This window comes from Ailuropoda melanoleuca, chromosome 8 (assembly GCF_002007445.2).
Source record: "Ailuropoda melanoleuca isolate Jingjing chromosome 8, ASM200744v2, whole genome shotgun sequence".
In the NCBI taxonomy this organism is placed as follows: Eukaryota; Metazoa; Chordata; class Mammalia; order Carnivora; family Ursidae; genus Ailuropoda; species Ailuropoda melanoleuca.
Window position 1 is genome coordinate 59,915,659 of NC_048225.1, and position 14,568 is coordinate 59,930,226.

General features: G+C 52.2%; 1 protein-coding gene across 6 annotated transcripts in view; it reads left to right on the plus strand.

Annotated features, from left to right (window-relative positions):
* The window catches only part of PPFIBP2 (PPFIA binding protein 2), a 141,227-nt gene that overhangs the window by 104,184 nt on the left and 22,475 nt on the right, over nucleotides 1-14,568 (plus strand). For all 6 annotated transcript variants that reach the window (XM_034666506.1, XM_034666502.1, XM_034666503.1 and 3 more), the window contains 6 exons: nucleotides 2,422-2,514; nucleotides 6,445-6,556; nucleotides 8,895-8,956; nucleotides 10,090-10,165; nucleotides 11,159-11,262; nucleotides 12,988-13,055. In XM_034666506.1, the coding sequence (XP_034522397.1) occupies nucleotides 2,422-2,514; nucleotides 6,445-6,556; nucleotides 8,895-8,956; nucleotides 10,090-10,165; nucleotides 11,159-11,262; nucleotides 12,988-13,055 (515 nt within the window). The remainder of the gene's footprint in view (nucleotides 1-2,421; nucleotides 2,515-6,444; nucleotides 6,557-8,894; nucleotides 8,957-10,089; nucleotides 10,166-11,158; nucleotides 11,263-12,987; nucleotides 13,056-14,568) is intronic.

The window sequence follows — 14,568 nt, forward strand, 5'->3', positions numbered from 1 at the left end:
CACTGTGGAACGTGGGGCAATTCTACCCAGACTCAGGCATTAGGGGAGGACCTGAGGGGCAGGGGAGTTGAGGTTGGGGGGAGATTTCCTTCTACCTTAAATAAGAGGGGGAAAAAAAATGAGAGTCCAGATATAAGTGTGGATTTGGACAGGGAAGTGCTGAGAAGGTGCTGGGTGTACCCCATGTTGAGTGGGTCACCCCAGAAAGACGTCTAAAAGAGGCTAAAATTTGCGCCAGTGTTTATAGCCAGTGATGGGCAGCAGACAACCTAGAAAGAGGAGGATGTGCCCAAGAGGTCACCAGAGCCTGGCTGTGTCATGCTCTGTGTCCCCTGGCAGTGGTCTCTCAGGCGGGGCCAGAAATGTGCTCCCCAAACCATCCTGATCAGCTGCACGTCCCACCAGGCCTTAAAATCTAAGGCTGCAGGTTGCGGGTGTAATGATCTTTGCTTGGAAGACAGTTTTTTGTTTTTTTTTTTAAGGGTATCAACAAATGTTTTCCTTAGCTGTGAGAAAATCTTCATGAATTACCCTACACAATTCAAGGGTAAGCGGTGTAACTTTTTGGCGGATTGTCTCAGCTCCAGGCCAGTTAAATGCTGAATTGAATTTCACATTTCGTTCGTCAGGCAGTAATGCACACCTGCTGTGTTCCAGAAGTGAGCAAATAGACTTGGAGTTAGCCAGACCCCTCACGAGGTTCTCAGTGTAGGGGGAGAATAGCTGTGAGCAATCGTATCAGTAAATGTCTGATTGCAAATGATGTAGGAGAGCTCCAGGGGGCCCCGTGAGAGTGTGGCAAGGGGCCCGATGAAGTGTGGAGGTCAGGATAGCTTCGCCTCAGAGGCCTGAAGGGTCGGCGGGAATTAACCCGGCAGACGGCTCCAGACAGGAAGGAGTCGTGTGTGTGACGGCCACGGTGAAGAACTAAAACGTAGCCAGTGTGGCTGGGGCCTGACCGGGGAGAGGGTAATACCGAGAGGCAGGCCAGGCAGTGGGTCAGGCGGGGCAGTGGGTCAGGCAGGGCAGTGGTGATGAGAGCTGAGGAGTTTTGAGGAGCAGGGGTGTGCTTTAATCGTCTTGTTCCCCTGGATGCTGTGGGGGTCAGGGGCTTCAAGAGGGCAAGAGGACAGAGGAGCAGGCCATGGAGAGACTGCCCAGGCTGTGGACACGAGCTGGGGCGAAAGGAGAGGTTCCTTCCCCTGGAGGTAGAATTAGGAAGGCTTGGGGATGGATTACATCTGTGGGGGAGAGCGAGGTACCAAGAATGGGCCCCAGGTTTCGGGCACAGGCGAGTAGGTACGTGGAGATGCCGTTTAGTGGGACGGGAACGTCTACAAGGGGGAATTAAGTGTTCCACCTGGGCCACAATCGTCCCGAGACACCTGCGTGGAGGTGTTAAGTAGGGAGTCTGTGGGAATCTGGAGTTCAGCAAGTCTGGAATTGATCATTTTCAGGCTTATTTTTCTGATAGGAACCAGTCAGCAGGACCAATGGTCCGTTAAAGGAGCCTTGGTTTGGGACAAGGGTTCTTAGCTGTGTCATCGTTGCTAAAAGGGTAGCTTAGAGAGCAGGGGCCCTGTAGTCAGAAGAAACGAACCTGACTCACCACGGGCAAGTCGTTCAATGATCCCTTCTTCATTCAGCCACCTTCAGTGGCTCCCTACTGGCCAAAGAATGGCATCTGAGCTCCTTATACCCTCATCCAAAGCCTTTCCAGTAGGGTCCCACCTTATCTCTCTGGCCTCACCTCCCACTGCGTGCCACCTGTCTTCTGCCCAGCCCAACAGCCCATCTCCCTTTCTGCCTCCTGCATCTGCCCTCTGCTGGGATGCCTTCTCCCTCCCTCCTTCCTTCAAGGGGACCCATTCTTCTGCCCCGGAACACTCAGCCTGGCTCTATATTTGGCATTTGGCCTCTTAGTGTTTTCTGTCCTGCTGGTTGTCCCTTCCTCTTTGGAGCCTTCCAGGATCACACGCCCCTTTCCAGGTTCCTCGACCTCCCAGCACAGAGAGAGGCTCCCACCGCGCCTGCTGCCCGCTACTTCATATGAAGCTGTCTCATTCTGGCGTCTCTGTTGCTCTCGCTCCCGAGTGCTACCTGTCCTGGCCCTCACACACTTGTGCATGATCTGGGCACACCCTGCGGAGAATGTGGATGTCAGAGAGGGGCAGGCAGAGCAGGTTCTAAAACGAAGCACGTTTTCTCCTGTGCCTGAAAGTCCCTGGCTCCTGTTTCCTAAGGGCCCAAACAGCTTTGCTGGCACAGGACCGTGGTTCAAGAGTCGAACTGCGGCGTGGAGCATGACGCAGGTGCTCCTGCCGCTGGCATCCTCTGCATGAGCCTCACCAGGGTTCTAGATCCAGGGACCGTCGTGCTCTGTCACCATCAGAACGCTGTTTTTCTCCCTCGTCCCTCTAGGAGTTACTGCAAGAGCTCAGGCACCTCAAAATCAAGGTGGAAGAGTTGGAGAATGAACAGAATCAGTATGAGTGGAAGCTGAAGGCCACTAAGGTAAGAGGCAGTTCTGATGCTTTCGGTGAGTCGCCGAGGTCCGCTGGGGAGAGTCTGTGTTCCAGTTCGGGGTTTGAGGTAGCCTATGCTGGAAACATGCAGATTGACCCTACTCTGTGCACACGCAGACAGCTTTGATCCAGAAGGCTCTTCTCACAGGGAAAGCCCCCTGAGATTATGCCCTGCTGGAGTAGCTGGGTCTCCTTCCTCTTGCTGTGTCCCTTAGCAGCTCTAGATTGACGTGGGACCAGGAAGGGGCTGTGAGCAAGTGAGAAGTCGTAAGGGGGATGAATGCCAATGTTATACTGGCTGCATCATTTTAAATACAGCAGTCCCTTTAATAATGTTTTTAACTAGGCATGGTTTATTTTTAGCCTTGAATGCGAGTTTTATGTATATAAATATACTTTGACTATTGTTTTAACTAAATCACGTCTCTATTGAATTGGGGAGCTAGGCTGCCTTGGGAGGGTGGGGGAAAGGAACAGCCTGGGAGCAGCATTCCTGCCTGAGGGGGTCTCGGAACACACATCTGCTATTTCACTAAGGTCTCTGCAGCGCCACCCAGAGGTGTTAACCAGATTTTCATTTTTACTTCTCACTAGAGTTTTAAAAAATCCTGGAGGATTTTCTTCACATCTAGTTTGTAATTTTATTTTTAACTGTAAGTTAACTTTTAATGATTATAAAAATAATGCTCATTATAGGGCATTTTTAAACCCTAAACAATGAATAAAGATCACTTCTGCGCCACTCAGGAGCTATCATTTGTAATATTTCCTTCTAGGAATTAAAACTCTATTAAAACGCTGAACATGATAATTGATGTCTGCCTAACCTGTTGTATAAAATGATTCTCTTCACCGTTGTACAGCTGGGGAAGCTGAGACACAGAGCAGTTGAGTAACTTTCCCAAGATCTTACCAAGTCAGCGCAACCCTAGGCAGTGCACACCCACTTATCTACGGCTCTGTCTCTATCTTAGGGCACCCTTGTAAGTACTGTGCTTCAGTTTCTGTTCTGGGAGCAGTGGTTTTCTCAAAGAGCTCAGAACCTTCCGTCACAGGGCTCCACTCAAGCGAGTCCTGTCTCGGGGAAGCTTTTGAAATTGTACACACCGCCTCTTATAAAACCAAATAACTCTCTTTAGATCACCTGAGCTCTCTGCCTTGGCATATAGACCTTTGAGATACGACAGGTATTTAGTAACACCCAGGTGTGGGGCCCCTGCTGCGTGCCGGAACGTGTCAGGCCCTTTGCCCATGGTTTCCTTGTTTGATTCATAAAATAAGCTAGTGAGGTCTATGGATTTATTATCCTCATTTTAGTGGTGAGGAAACCGAGGCTCAGAGTGGCCAAGGTGAGGTTCAGATCTGGATCTGTGTCGTTCCAAAAACCATGCTCTCTTCCTTATAGAATCCTGATCCCCTGCAGTAAAAACCTGTACTGTTCTTGAAAGTTCTCTTCAGTTTTCTGTGTAGAGCTTGTCAGTCCCTGAAGGCCTTTCATGTTCCAGTGCAGCAGCAGCAGGGCGTGCTCCCTGGGATTAACGAGGCTGGGTACTTGCAGGGCGCTGGGGCACCCCTCTGCCTGGTGCTAGTCTGCCTTTGTCTCAGGCCTCTTGCCACACAGCTGCAGCCTCAGCGGCCGTGGCAGGAGCGTCCTTTGCCCTCGTGGTCAAGTAGCTTGTGGGCTGTTAGAGACAAGACTCCCCAGCTCTGGGGACACCTGCCATTTCTGGCCCATTCTGTGCAAATTGGCACATGGGAGGTTGGGCCCAGCCACTTAGTCTACAGGGTTTGAAGTGGAGGACCTCACCAGAGGCAGGCCTCAAAGAGAAGAGACGACCTCGTGCCAGGTGCTGGGCTCTGCCTCCATGGGCCCCCATCACTGAGATCCACCGCTATCCCTGCAGACAAGCACTGGGCATCCAGACCTTGCAGAGACCAGCTCTCGCTCGGACTGCAAAGAAAGGGGAAAATGGTTGTGGGAGGTACAAGAAAGGTTAGGAGACTGTCTTCTAAGAAGAGTGTGGTACTTGTAGAAATGAGAAGAGTTTGGACTGGCTCAGGTTTTCAGAAGCCACTGACGCTGTCGGTGGTCAGCCATGGCAGCGAGGCCCTCAGTGAGCTGCGGAGAGCTGCCGCGTGGCTGTGGGTCTCCGCAGGCAGGTGGACATAGCCAGGCTAGGCTCTCTGGCCTCTGTGGGTCGATAGCACAGAGCCAAGGGGCGGTGCTCCATAGGACGCTTTGGAGTAAGGAGATCTACCCCTTGCTGCCTCCTTTTTCTTTACATGGTCATCTCTTTTCCATTTGGGGGATGTTAGGGAAGGTTTATTCAGGGACCCTGAGGTGGGCGCAGGGAGCCCTCGCTCCATAATGGCGGCCTCCACCCATGCTGTCAACTCCAAAGCATGAGGGCTGCAGTGGGTAGCAGCCGGCTTGGAGCAGGTGGGGTTTGCACGCCGGGCACTGGTCCTGGTGTCTCTCCAGAAGTGACGTGCATGGATATTGCTTCCTCCTGTGGTTTCCTGTGAGGAGTGAGTGGGGTTTGATGTAAGGAATCAGTGAGCACGGGCCGAGGCAGAGCGGGCGCCCCGTCAGTGTGTCCTGAAACGCAACGCAAGGCCTGTTGGGCAAGGAGCCACCAACAGGCTCAGGGCTCATCTGGTTACTTGAAATTGTTCAAAGGTTAACTCCGGCCTCTGTGGGAAAGGGCGGCCCGTTCTGTAACCTTGAGGCATGATGGGGGATGTGGCTGGGCTCCCCCACGGGGAGGGATGGCCTCCCACTGCACACCATCCCACAGGGTTCTGCTGTGTGTGGACGGGCTCCAGAGTGAGTCCTTACTCCCTTTCTTTGGTTTGATGCTCAGAGAACTAGCTGGTTGTCCACAAGGAAAGGAGTACGATGAGAGGAGTCACGGTGGCAGCATTTATCGAGCACTTACTGTCTATAGAGCATTAGGCTAATTTGTCCGTGACCATTATCTTACTTAATCCTCACCACGGCTCTATGAGGTAAATGCAGTTTCCCCCATTTTATAGATGAGGCAAGACTCGGAAAGGTTAACTTGCCTAAGGTCACCCAACTAGGAAATGAGAGAATCCAAGTTAGGCTCCAGAGCCAGTGTGCCCCGTGGGATGGGACCGACACAGTTCTGATCTTCCCTTGAGTATGGGAAGGCGCGGACAATCCCACCTACTGTTCTGTGTGGAATTTGACCTGCTCTGCTTAGTAGCAAGACGGGAACCATCCAGTACAGTGGTGCACGTACGTCTGTGTATGAATATACGTATGCGGGTTTGTGACTGTACTTACGTGCTTTATCTGCAACAGTGTATCCGCTCAGCACACCTGAGTGCCTGTTTGTGTGGACAGGTGGGTGTGCGTGCGTGGGCGCCTGGAAGCCGGGCGGAGCCCGTGGCTATGCATGACGGGTGGGAGAGTACCTGTGGGGGAACTCTTCGCTTACCGTGTGTCTACCAGTAGTGATTCGATTTCCACTGTCCTTCCTGTACGGGCTGGGAAGATGCGAGATGTGTGCACCTGTCACGGTGATACACGTACACGCTATTGTGGGAATCTCTTGGGAGAGGGAAGACCACAGCCAGAAAGAGAGTACCCATCAGCAGCCGTCCCGTTGCACACCATCCCAGCTCGTCAGGCCTCCGCGGGGGTTGGGCCTCAGAGGGCGGGGAAGGGAAAGAGCCTGGTCAAGTAGGAGGATGCAGGTGACCAGCCCCAGCCGTGGGCGGGGCCGGGTTGGCCAGGAAGACGCACCTCCAGCTGCCGGCCTCTAAGGCCTCTGCTCCTGCCTTGCCCACAGGTTCTAGGACCCGCTGGTTCTGGGCTGTGAGTGACTTGAGCTTGTCCGTCACAGTCTGGTAGTCCCTCTGAGCTGCTAGGGATCCTGTGTTGCTCTTCCAGGCTGAGGTCGCCCAGCTACAAGAGCAGGTGGCCCTGAAGGATGCAGAAATTGAGCGTCTACACAGCCAGCTCTCCCGGACTGCAGCCCTCCACAGTGACCATGCAGAGAAAGGTAACTGGCTGGACTGTGATAGGATGTGGTTGCCCCAGGCCCCTGGCACGTGTGTCCGTGAGTGGGCGTGTGTAAGCCTGTGTGAGTAGGCATGCTGATGTGCACATATGTCCTGTGTGCAAACATGTCCGAGTGGACAGAGGCACGTGTGTGTGTGTGCGTGCGTGTGCGTGAACGGGTCTATGAAGCACGGCTCTATTGTGGAATCATTGCTGTGAACTTCTCAGTGCAGTCTGATCACTAAGCTCTGTGTAGCCACCTCTGGACCTTTTCTTTCACTTGATTGAAAGGACCTGTTTTTGTGTCATCCCCACGGGGGAGGCTTTAGTGATTCACTCACTTGATGGATGCCCGCCTGAGACTCATACTAGACCCTCAGGTCACAGAGACAAATCAGTTACTGCTCGTCCTTTAGGTCTCAACTTCAGTGTTACCCTTCAGAAAGACCTTTCCTGGCCACCCTACCTCAACGAGGTGCCCCCCAGTCCTATTTTTCTCTAACTCGGCATTCTCCTTGTTTCCATCCTAGCACTTAAAACATATCAGGGCTGCATTGGGGGAGGTCTCTTGGTGTAGACTGTCGTCCTCACTGTGGGGCCGGGCCTGTGTCTGTTCTCTTTAAGACCAGATCCGCACAGCATTCAGACATGGTGGGCTCCTAAGAAATACTAAGTGAAAGGATGGTGAATGGACCTTGATAAGTTCAAGTCTGCTGATTAAAAAGAGGGGATGAATCCTCAAATCCTCTTTTTCACACCTATTTACTATTTCCAGTTATTCACCTGGTGTGTAAAATGATCACACACCTTCTGACTTCTCCTCCAGCTCCAGGCTGCAGAGCGATGCTGGAGGAGGTCCTGGAGCCCTGGAGATTGGCCCCACTGCCGGGTCCCCTATCAGCCTTAGCGCTGCTTAGCTTGGGTCCCTGGCTGGGGTGGGGAAGCCATGCGGCCCTGAAGCAATGACTCGGGCTGGAGAAGGAAATTGGTGACCCATCTGTTCATCCCTCCCCCAGCCTTTCTTGGTATCTTCCCAAGCCTTTGAGTACGCCCCTACCTGCCAAGGCTCAAGGTGGAGGCTGGGGCCCCCTAAGATATCCTAAACTCTCTGCAGTGCTTAACCTGCACAGACTGCTTTCTGTGCCCTGACTGTAGTGCAGGCAGCCTTCCGCCACCACCCTGTGCTTCTCTATAGTCCAGACCTTCTAATCCATCATTAGGTAACTCTTGGAGCTGGTCCTTTGGTCATTGGCTGCTCAGGTTGGGTTCTGCCCAAAGCGTGGAGGTCTGCCAGCCTTCCTATGGAGCTTCCTATGGAGCCACCCTCTTCCCACAGACGGAGCTGCAGAGCTGATCTTCAGCTGCCAAGAGCCTAAGACAGTGAGCAGGCACTCTGTACTTCCCCTGAAAATGAATCCCTGTGACTGTTTCCACAAAGGCCATACATTGACTCTTCTGTTCCTGTTGGAAGTGGGATCCCTTGTCGTGCTTTGCTTACGTAGTCGTCCCTATTCCTTTTGCAGTAATCAGTTGAGAAATGGGGATAGGTCCTTGTTTTGAAACTCCCACTACGTGACAATCCCTAGACCTAAATATTTATCAGAATGACCAGCTCCTTCAGGCATTGGCCTTTGGCCCTGCAGACCAGTTGGGGAAGAAATCAAGAGTCCGTCTTAGGCCCAGAGTGAGAGCCGGCCATGGGTTGTCCACCACAGATGGACACAGGTACCTTGGCCCCCGGGGAAATTCTGTAGGTTTATGAAATAAGATAGTTTTCCTTAACATTAGAGTTTGTTTTAATATATTTACGGATGTGTCTAAACATTTGTCAGTCAGTTCGGACTGTACCATTTTAAATTAAGCCAAGTATCCCGCTGTTTTACATAATCATTCTTTTCTCATCTTCATTCAACTGTAGACTTTATTTTTCTTTTTTTAAATTCACCTTTGCTACAATCCATGGGACTGTAGGATTTTCTCCAAAACCATTTAGCAGCCCAGGTGCATGCCCACTCAGGTAATTAGCAATAAATGTCTGCATTCTTCTGAGGCGTGGATTTTGAAAGATTGTAGAGTTCTTCTGTGTCACCTTTGAGTAAATGGCATTTTGATTTTTCCCTACTAATGCCTATAAAGAGAAGATAAAATACTAGGTTCATTCATTCATTTACTAGTCCAACAAATATTTAATGAGACTGACTATGTCAGACATCATCACAGGCTCTTAAAGAAGTAAATGAGCCCGTGTGCAATTTATTCACAGGGAGAATGTCAGCAGCTTAGCCTGTGGGGATGGCTGTCTGTGTTTACATAATTCTTTCTACACCTAATTCTTTTAGACCAAGAAATTCAACGTCTGAAAATGGGGATGGAAACCTTGCTTGTTGCCAATGAAGATAAGGTAAGACGGTCATTGGGCAGCCCTGTTCTTCCTCTGCTGACATCTCTGTCTGTTCGGCGCCTACAGGTCTCTGATATTCTGGGCGAGGCCAGTGACCCAGGGACATGTCAGGAGAATGGCTTCTGCCTCTTAGAGACTGAGCCTCAGCCCCCGTTTTTGGCGTTGATGCCTGGGAACTTCGCCTGAGTGAAATGTCCCAAAGGCAAAGTAAAGTCATACCTGTTTGTGCGGGTGTGGGGGAAAGAAATACCACCGCGGTTATTGCCAATGTCATAACTGCTTAGACTCCTGGTACAACTTGACAACAGTGTGCCGATCTCCTGTGTGCGCAGTCTGGCGGTGGACTCATCCCGGAGACACTAGGCAGCATGTGATGTGCTTACCCCCGTGCCTTCCGTCCTTCACGTCCGATTCCTGCATCATCCTAGAGTGGCCCCCTCTGTAACTAGAGAGCGTCTGCCTGGGACAGACAGCTCTGAGGATTGCAGCCCTGCATTTTACAGGAGAGGAGACTGAGATTCAAAGCACTTGAGGGCTTTTGTCCAAGCTCGGGTAATAGTAGGTAGTGGAGCCAGGATTCATCCCCCCCCGCCCCCCAGTCTGTCTAATGCCAGAATCTGTGTGGCCTCCCAAGCCCCCAGACCTTTGCTGAAAGAAATGATCTCCTCTGGGAATCCGTCTGTTGGGCAAGGAATCTCTGACTCCCCCGGAACAGGGGAGGGTGTTGGGGATAAACACGCCGGTGTTAGTTTAATCTGTCTTTGCGTGTAGCTGCAGAGGACGATAGTCGAACCGGGAGACAGACTTCTGAGGCTGCCTTGGGAGGGCTGGGAGGTAGTGAGCTTCCAGACCCAGAAACGTTTAAGCCCCTTGAAGGCTTGTTTATGGCTAGAGACTGGACTCCTAGCCTTCGAGCAGAGGCAGGAACGTTCGCAGCGGCCCAGGGGGCAGACTACCGAGAACCCCGGCTCTGTGGGAAGGAGGCTGGAGGCTGAGCTTCCCGTTGAAGTGTCCCTGAGGTTCCATGTAGCATCTCTTCTCAGCGTGCCCCCACATAGTGTGGGCCCCCACGTGAAACCCTCTGAGGGGCCAGCGGTGGTGTTGACGTGTCGTCTGCTCTCACGCTGTGACAGGACCGTCGGATAGAGGAGCTCACGGGGCTGCTGAACCAGTACCGAAGGGTGAAGGAGGTGATGATGGCAGCTCAAGGTGAGGGCACGGAGTGTTCTGCCGTTTTCTCCCAGAGGGATTCCATCCACTGCGTTAAACCCAGGGGCATTTCGCCAGAAGGCTCTTCAGCTTCTTTTGGGGAAGATCCTCTGCCGGGGGATGGCTGGTTAGACTGTCCTGGACGGTGGGGAATTGGCAGCTGTTGGCTTCTAGAAACTATGTCTAATGACAGTCCAGAGCTCCCAAAGACTGAGCGGATACCAAGGAAGTAAAGCCATCAGTGCGAGCCCTTGGGAATCTGCACCCTTGGAGACCCGCTGTGTGTCTTTCCAGGATACCCCTTGGGGCAGTGAGTGCAGTCAAACCCCGACCAAAAATCGGTTCGGTACCCTCATGGGGGATTAGAGCTTGTCCACCTCCTGAGGACTCTAAAATCTCCCCCAGCAGATTCCCAGGGACTCGGGGAACCTTCTCCACGTCTCTGGGTACCTGGGTTCCCGGAGGAAGGCACAGGGCGGGGAGAGCTGTCCGTGTTTCGTATTTGCTGTGCCGGCTGAGTATGCCGTGAGTGCTCGTGTGGGCACGGCGGGGCGTGTGCCAGGCTGCCTGCCTTCCCCTGCGTGCCCTTGGCCTGGGCTCCGTATCGCAGGAGGGGGCCGCTCTGGGGGTGTTCAGAGACCTCTTGTTCCGGCTGAGCTTCTGCTGGCCCTGCACACGTCTCGCTGCCCTGTTTCCTCTCTTCCTTTGGTATTTGGGGTCAAGTCAGAGCCCGATTGTCTGTGGCTGAGGAGTGAGAAGGTTGGGGAGGAATACTAGCGGTTTCTCTGTTCAACACGTGACCTTTGCTCTTGAGATGACCTTCCTGACAGCCCTCCAGGTGCCCTGACGAATCTTATGAGTCACACCCCCATGTACCTGTGTATCTCTTAGGCTTTCTTAACAAGGGAGAAAGACTGTTAGAATTCTGCATAATTACAGGTTTCTGAACAAATCCCGTGGTAGTGATACTGCCGTCTGCATTAATGCTTCCAGGGCCTTCAGAACGAAGTCTCTCAATCAATGAAGAAGAACTCGAGGGAAGTTTCGGAAAGTGGAACGCTGCGAATAAAGGCCCTGAAGAATTATTTAAACCAGAGGTGCTCTGTTTCACCCATGATGTGGGGTTTCAGCAGGCCCTAGGAGCTTACACTGAGCTGGATGGAGTGGCCCCGGAGGCCTTGGGGAAAGGATTGAGGGTGGGAGGGTATCCAGGTCCTGGCCTGTGTTCTGACTGGGAAGGGCGGTATCGTGGATACTGGACTTGCAAGGATAGAGATTCTCAATCCAGTTCCTTGTTTCTTTTTGTCTCTCCTCCTGGGGTATAGGCAGAGACCGAAGGTGGTTTCATTTCATTCCCCTGTTTCTCCAGTGTCTGTGATAGTGCCTGATGCCCAGGAGAATACAGATATCTGTCGAATGGATGAATGTGTCTCGCTCGTCGAGGGAAATAAATTCAGCTATTGCAGGGATCTGCTCCTATCTCAGGCACCCCCTCCAGCCCCTATAACCAGTAGACAGATTTTCTTTCTCTTACACGAATCTCTCTGAATTTAGACTAGATACAAATAGGCAAATAAACTCATAGATCCTGAGCTCAGGTAGAGAAGGGGCTTCGGCCCAGGATGTAAACGGTTCATGAAACTCTAGAATGGCCAAACTGAAGAGGATCTTAGGGAGTGTAGCTGAACTCTTTTAATTAAGGGAGGGGCAAAAGTGTCACCAAGCGACCCGGTTATCAAGTCAGACAAACATTCCAGGTTGCTGACTGTCCTACGGCAGCGATGACTGACGCTCCGTACCCCTGCGTGGTCACTGATGAGTGCTGTACATGGCTCTCACCTCATTTCTCCTCATGGCACCCCATTGGGATTCTTACTTTATTGTGAAGCTGAGGCTCAGAGAGGGTCATTAATCTGCTTTAGGTCACACAGCAGCTAGATGACAGAACCTGGAATTGGACCCATGTCTCTCTGACCAAAAAGCCCAGGCTTTTAACAATTGTATTATAATGCCGGGGTTCTCCCAACAGTAGACCAAAAAGGTACTTACTGGGCTCTAGAGAAAAGGTCACCTTTGCACTTAGTACAATACTGAAAATGTCGAACTGTGTCTTCCCTAGACACCACCATTAGCTCATGTTTGGTCCACCCATAATGCTCTTCCCTTTTTGCCTTCTCACTAAGCCCATTCTCGTTTCTCAAGTGTTCTCCCCTCTGAAGCCCTCTTCCCAAGTATCCCTCCCTCCCCCGATCCCTATATTGCGTTATAGATAACAGTACCATAAGAACGTCTGCACTGATCTTTTATCCTGTCTACCTGTCTGCTTGTCTGCTGTGGGGAGCACCTACCCCACACCCAGCTCGGGGCCTGGCAGGCCATAGACATTGCTTATGCTTGTTAAGTGAATGTATCAATTCTAGTGCTTCCCATTGCAAGCACCAGAAATCGACTCTGGCTAACCTACACCAAAAGGGCGTGTTTTTGAAAGGGTGTGTCGTGGCTGCCGGCATGAAAGAAAAGCTGCAGACGCAGGCTCAGAAAGGGCAGGAGTGGCAGGGTCCCCAGGGTGCAGGTGTCAGGACTCTAGTGCAGGGATATGGACTTAGGTCTGGGGAGGAGGGACATGTTGGCCCAGGTTTCCAATACTCCTTTCTCCTGGCCATCCTGGAAGAGCAAGGCACACGTATTGACACAGCCAGCATGGCTGTATCGAGGGGGAGAAGTGGAACTCCTCAAGGGGAATTGTCCAAAGAAGGAGAAAGGATGGTAGGTGGTCTCCAGACAGTAACTGTCCCCTACAGTGACTTCTGTCTTTGGTGCAGATACCTCCAAGATGTAGCTCTCCCACCGTGGGGCCGCCTCCTCTACCGCAGAAATCACTGGAAACCAGGTAGGGGTCCTGATCTTGTCCCCAGAGCTGCTGTGCCCTCAGCCCACCTTTGGGGCGCCCACATGGCAGGGACTGGCCATGCATGGTGAGCACAGCCACATGTCCTGGACACACCTGCTGCCCTTCCGTTGAGCAGCCCTCCAGACCCTGGCAGTGGCCACAGTGTGGCCCAAGCCGTGGAGCAGTCACGAGCCGTGCCTGCCTCACCTGGCCACAGAGGGGCTTCCCTTCCCATGGGTAAGGGTCTGGGCCACTGTCGCTGAAGAGACCTGGCCAGGGGTTGGAGCCTCAAAGGAGAGGGGGCTGCAGGTCATCTGTGCCTGCCAGCGTTCCTCGGGGCTGAGAGCATCCCGTGACATAGGTCTCATTTTCATCAGCCCCCTCTTGAAAGTCCTTCCTGCTCTCAGGAGTCCTAGAGCCCTGTGACAGTCCTGGCTCCCCAGGGAGAGACATTTCTTCTACAGGGAGGTTGGTCCAATTGCTTTGGGGGAGCTTCACATGGCAATGAGCTTATAATGGGCTGGCCCGTGGGGTCACCTGGCTGCCACCTGTCTGGTTCCCTCTAAAATGAACCCATTTCTAGCTCCCTATGTCAGCAATTTAGAACACACTTCCAAGTTGGGCCCCATGTAATGGAGATAAGGAGGCTCCCCTGCCTGCCAGGAGCAGGCTGTCTTTCAGCGAGGGTGTCTGGGAAATTGGCCATAAGTATAATGGAAGCTTCCCCAGAATGGTGCTGAGGCCCCAGAACCTGCGTACTCAGGACCCCACTTTCTAGAGCCATTGTTTCCCTCGGCCTTTAGCCCTAGAGAAAAATATCAGTGTCATAGATGGCAACTGGCCAGTTTTGCACAATAAGTAATTTAGTTCATGAGTTCACTCAGGGGGAAGGCAACACTGATTGACTCACATTGACCAGACTCANCAGTTTTGCGCAATAAGTAATTTAGTTCATGAGTTCACTCAGGGGGAAGGCAACACTGATTGACTCACATTGACCAGACTCACAGGAGACCAGTGTACAAAGACATTTTGTTTTATTCATAGAAACAGAGAAACATCACTGCCAAGGAGACTTGTCACAAGGTAGCCCTTGTAACCACTGGTGGCATGGCCTCTTCTCTCTACAATCAGTGCCCTCCTCTGGAAAATAACCTCTGAAAAAGCAGATTCCTGTGAGGAGACTAGTCAGGGCATACAGAGCTAGGGCAGAGGGTTGGAAGACCCTCGCAGGTGATTCTCTGGAGCTGTGGCTGGCTGATGCACTCCTCTCCACTCTGGTGTGGCACAGCTCCTTCCTCCTGGATCACGCCTCAGACACGTGGACGAGGCAGTATGCACACCTGTCCTGTCGTCTGATGCTGCACAGTCTTTTGTGACTACAGAACGCTCCCACTGGTGTCATAGAGTTGAGTGTAGATTTTCAAATGCCCAGGCCTTTTGATTTGGATTTAAATGATGCTCTCAGGCCCTCAGCAACACGTTGTCCGACCAGGCTGTCCGCCAAGACGGG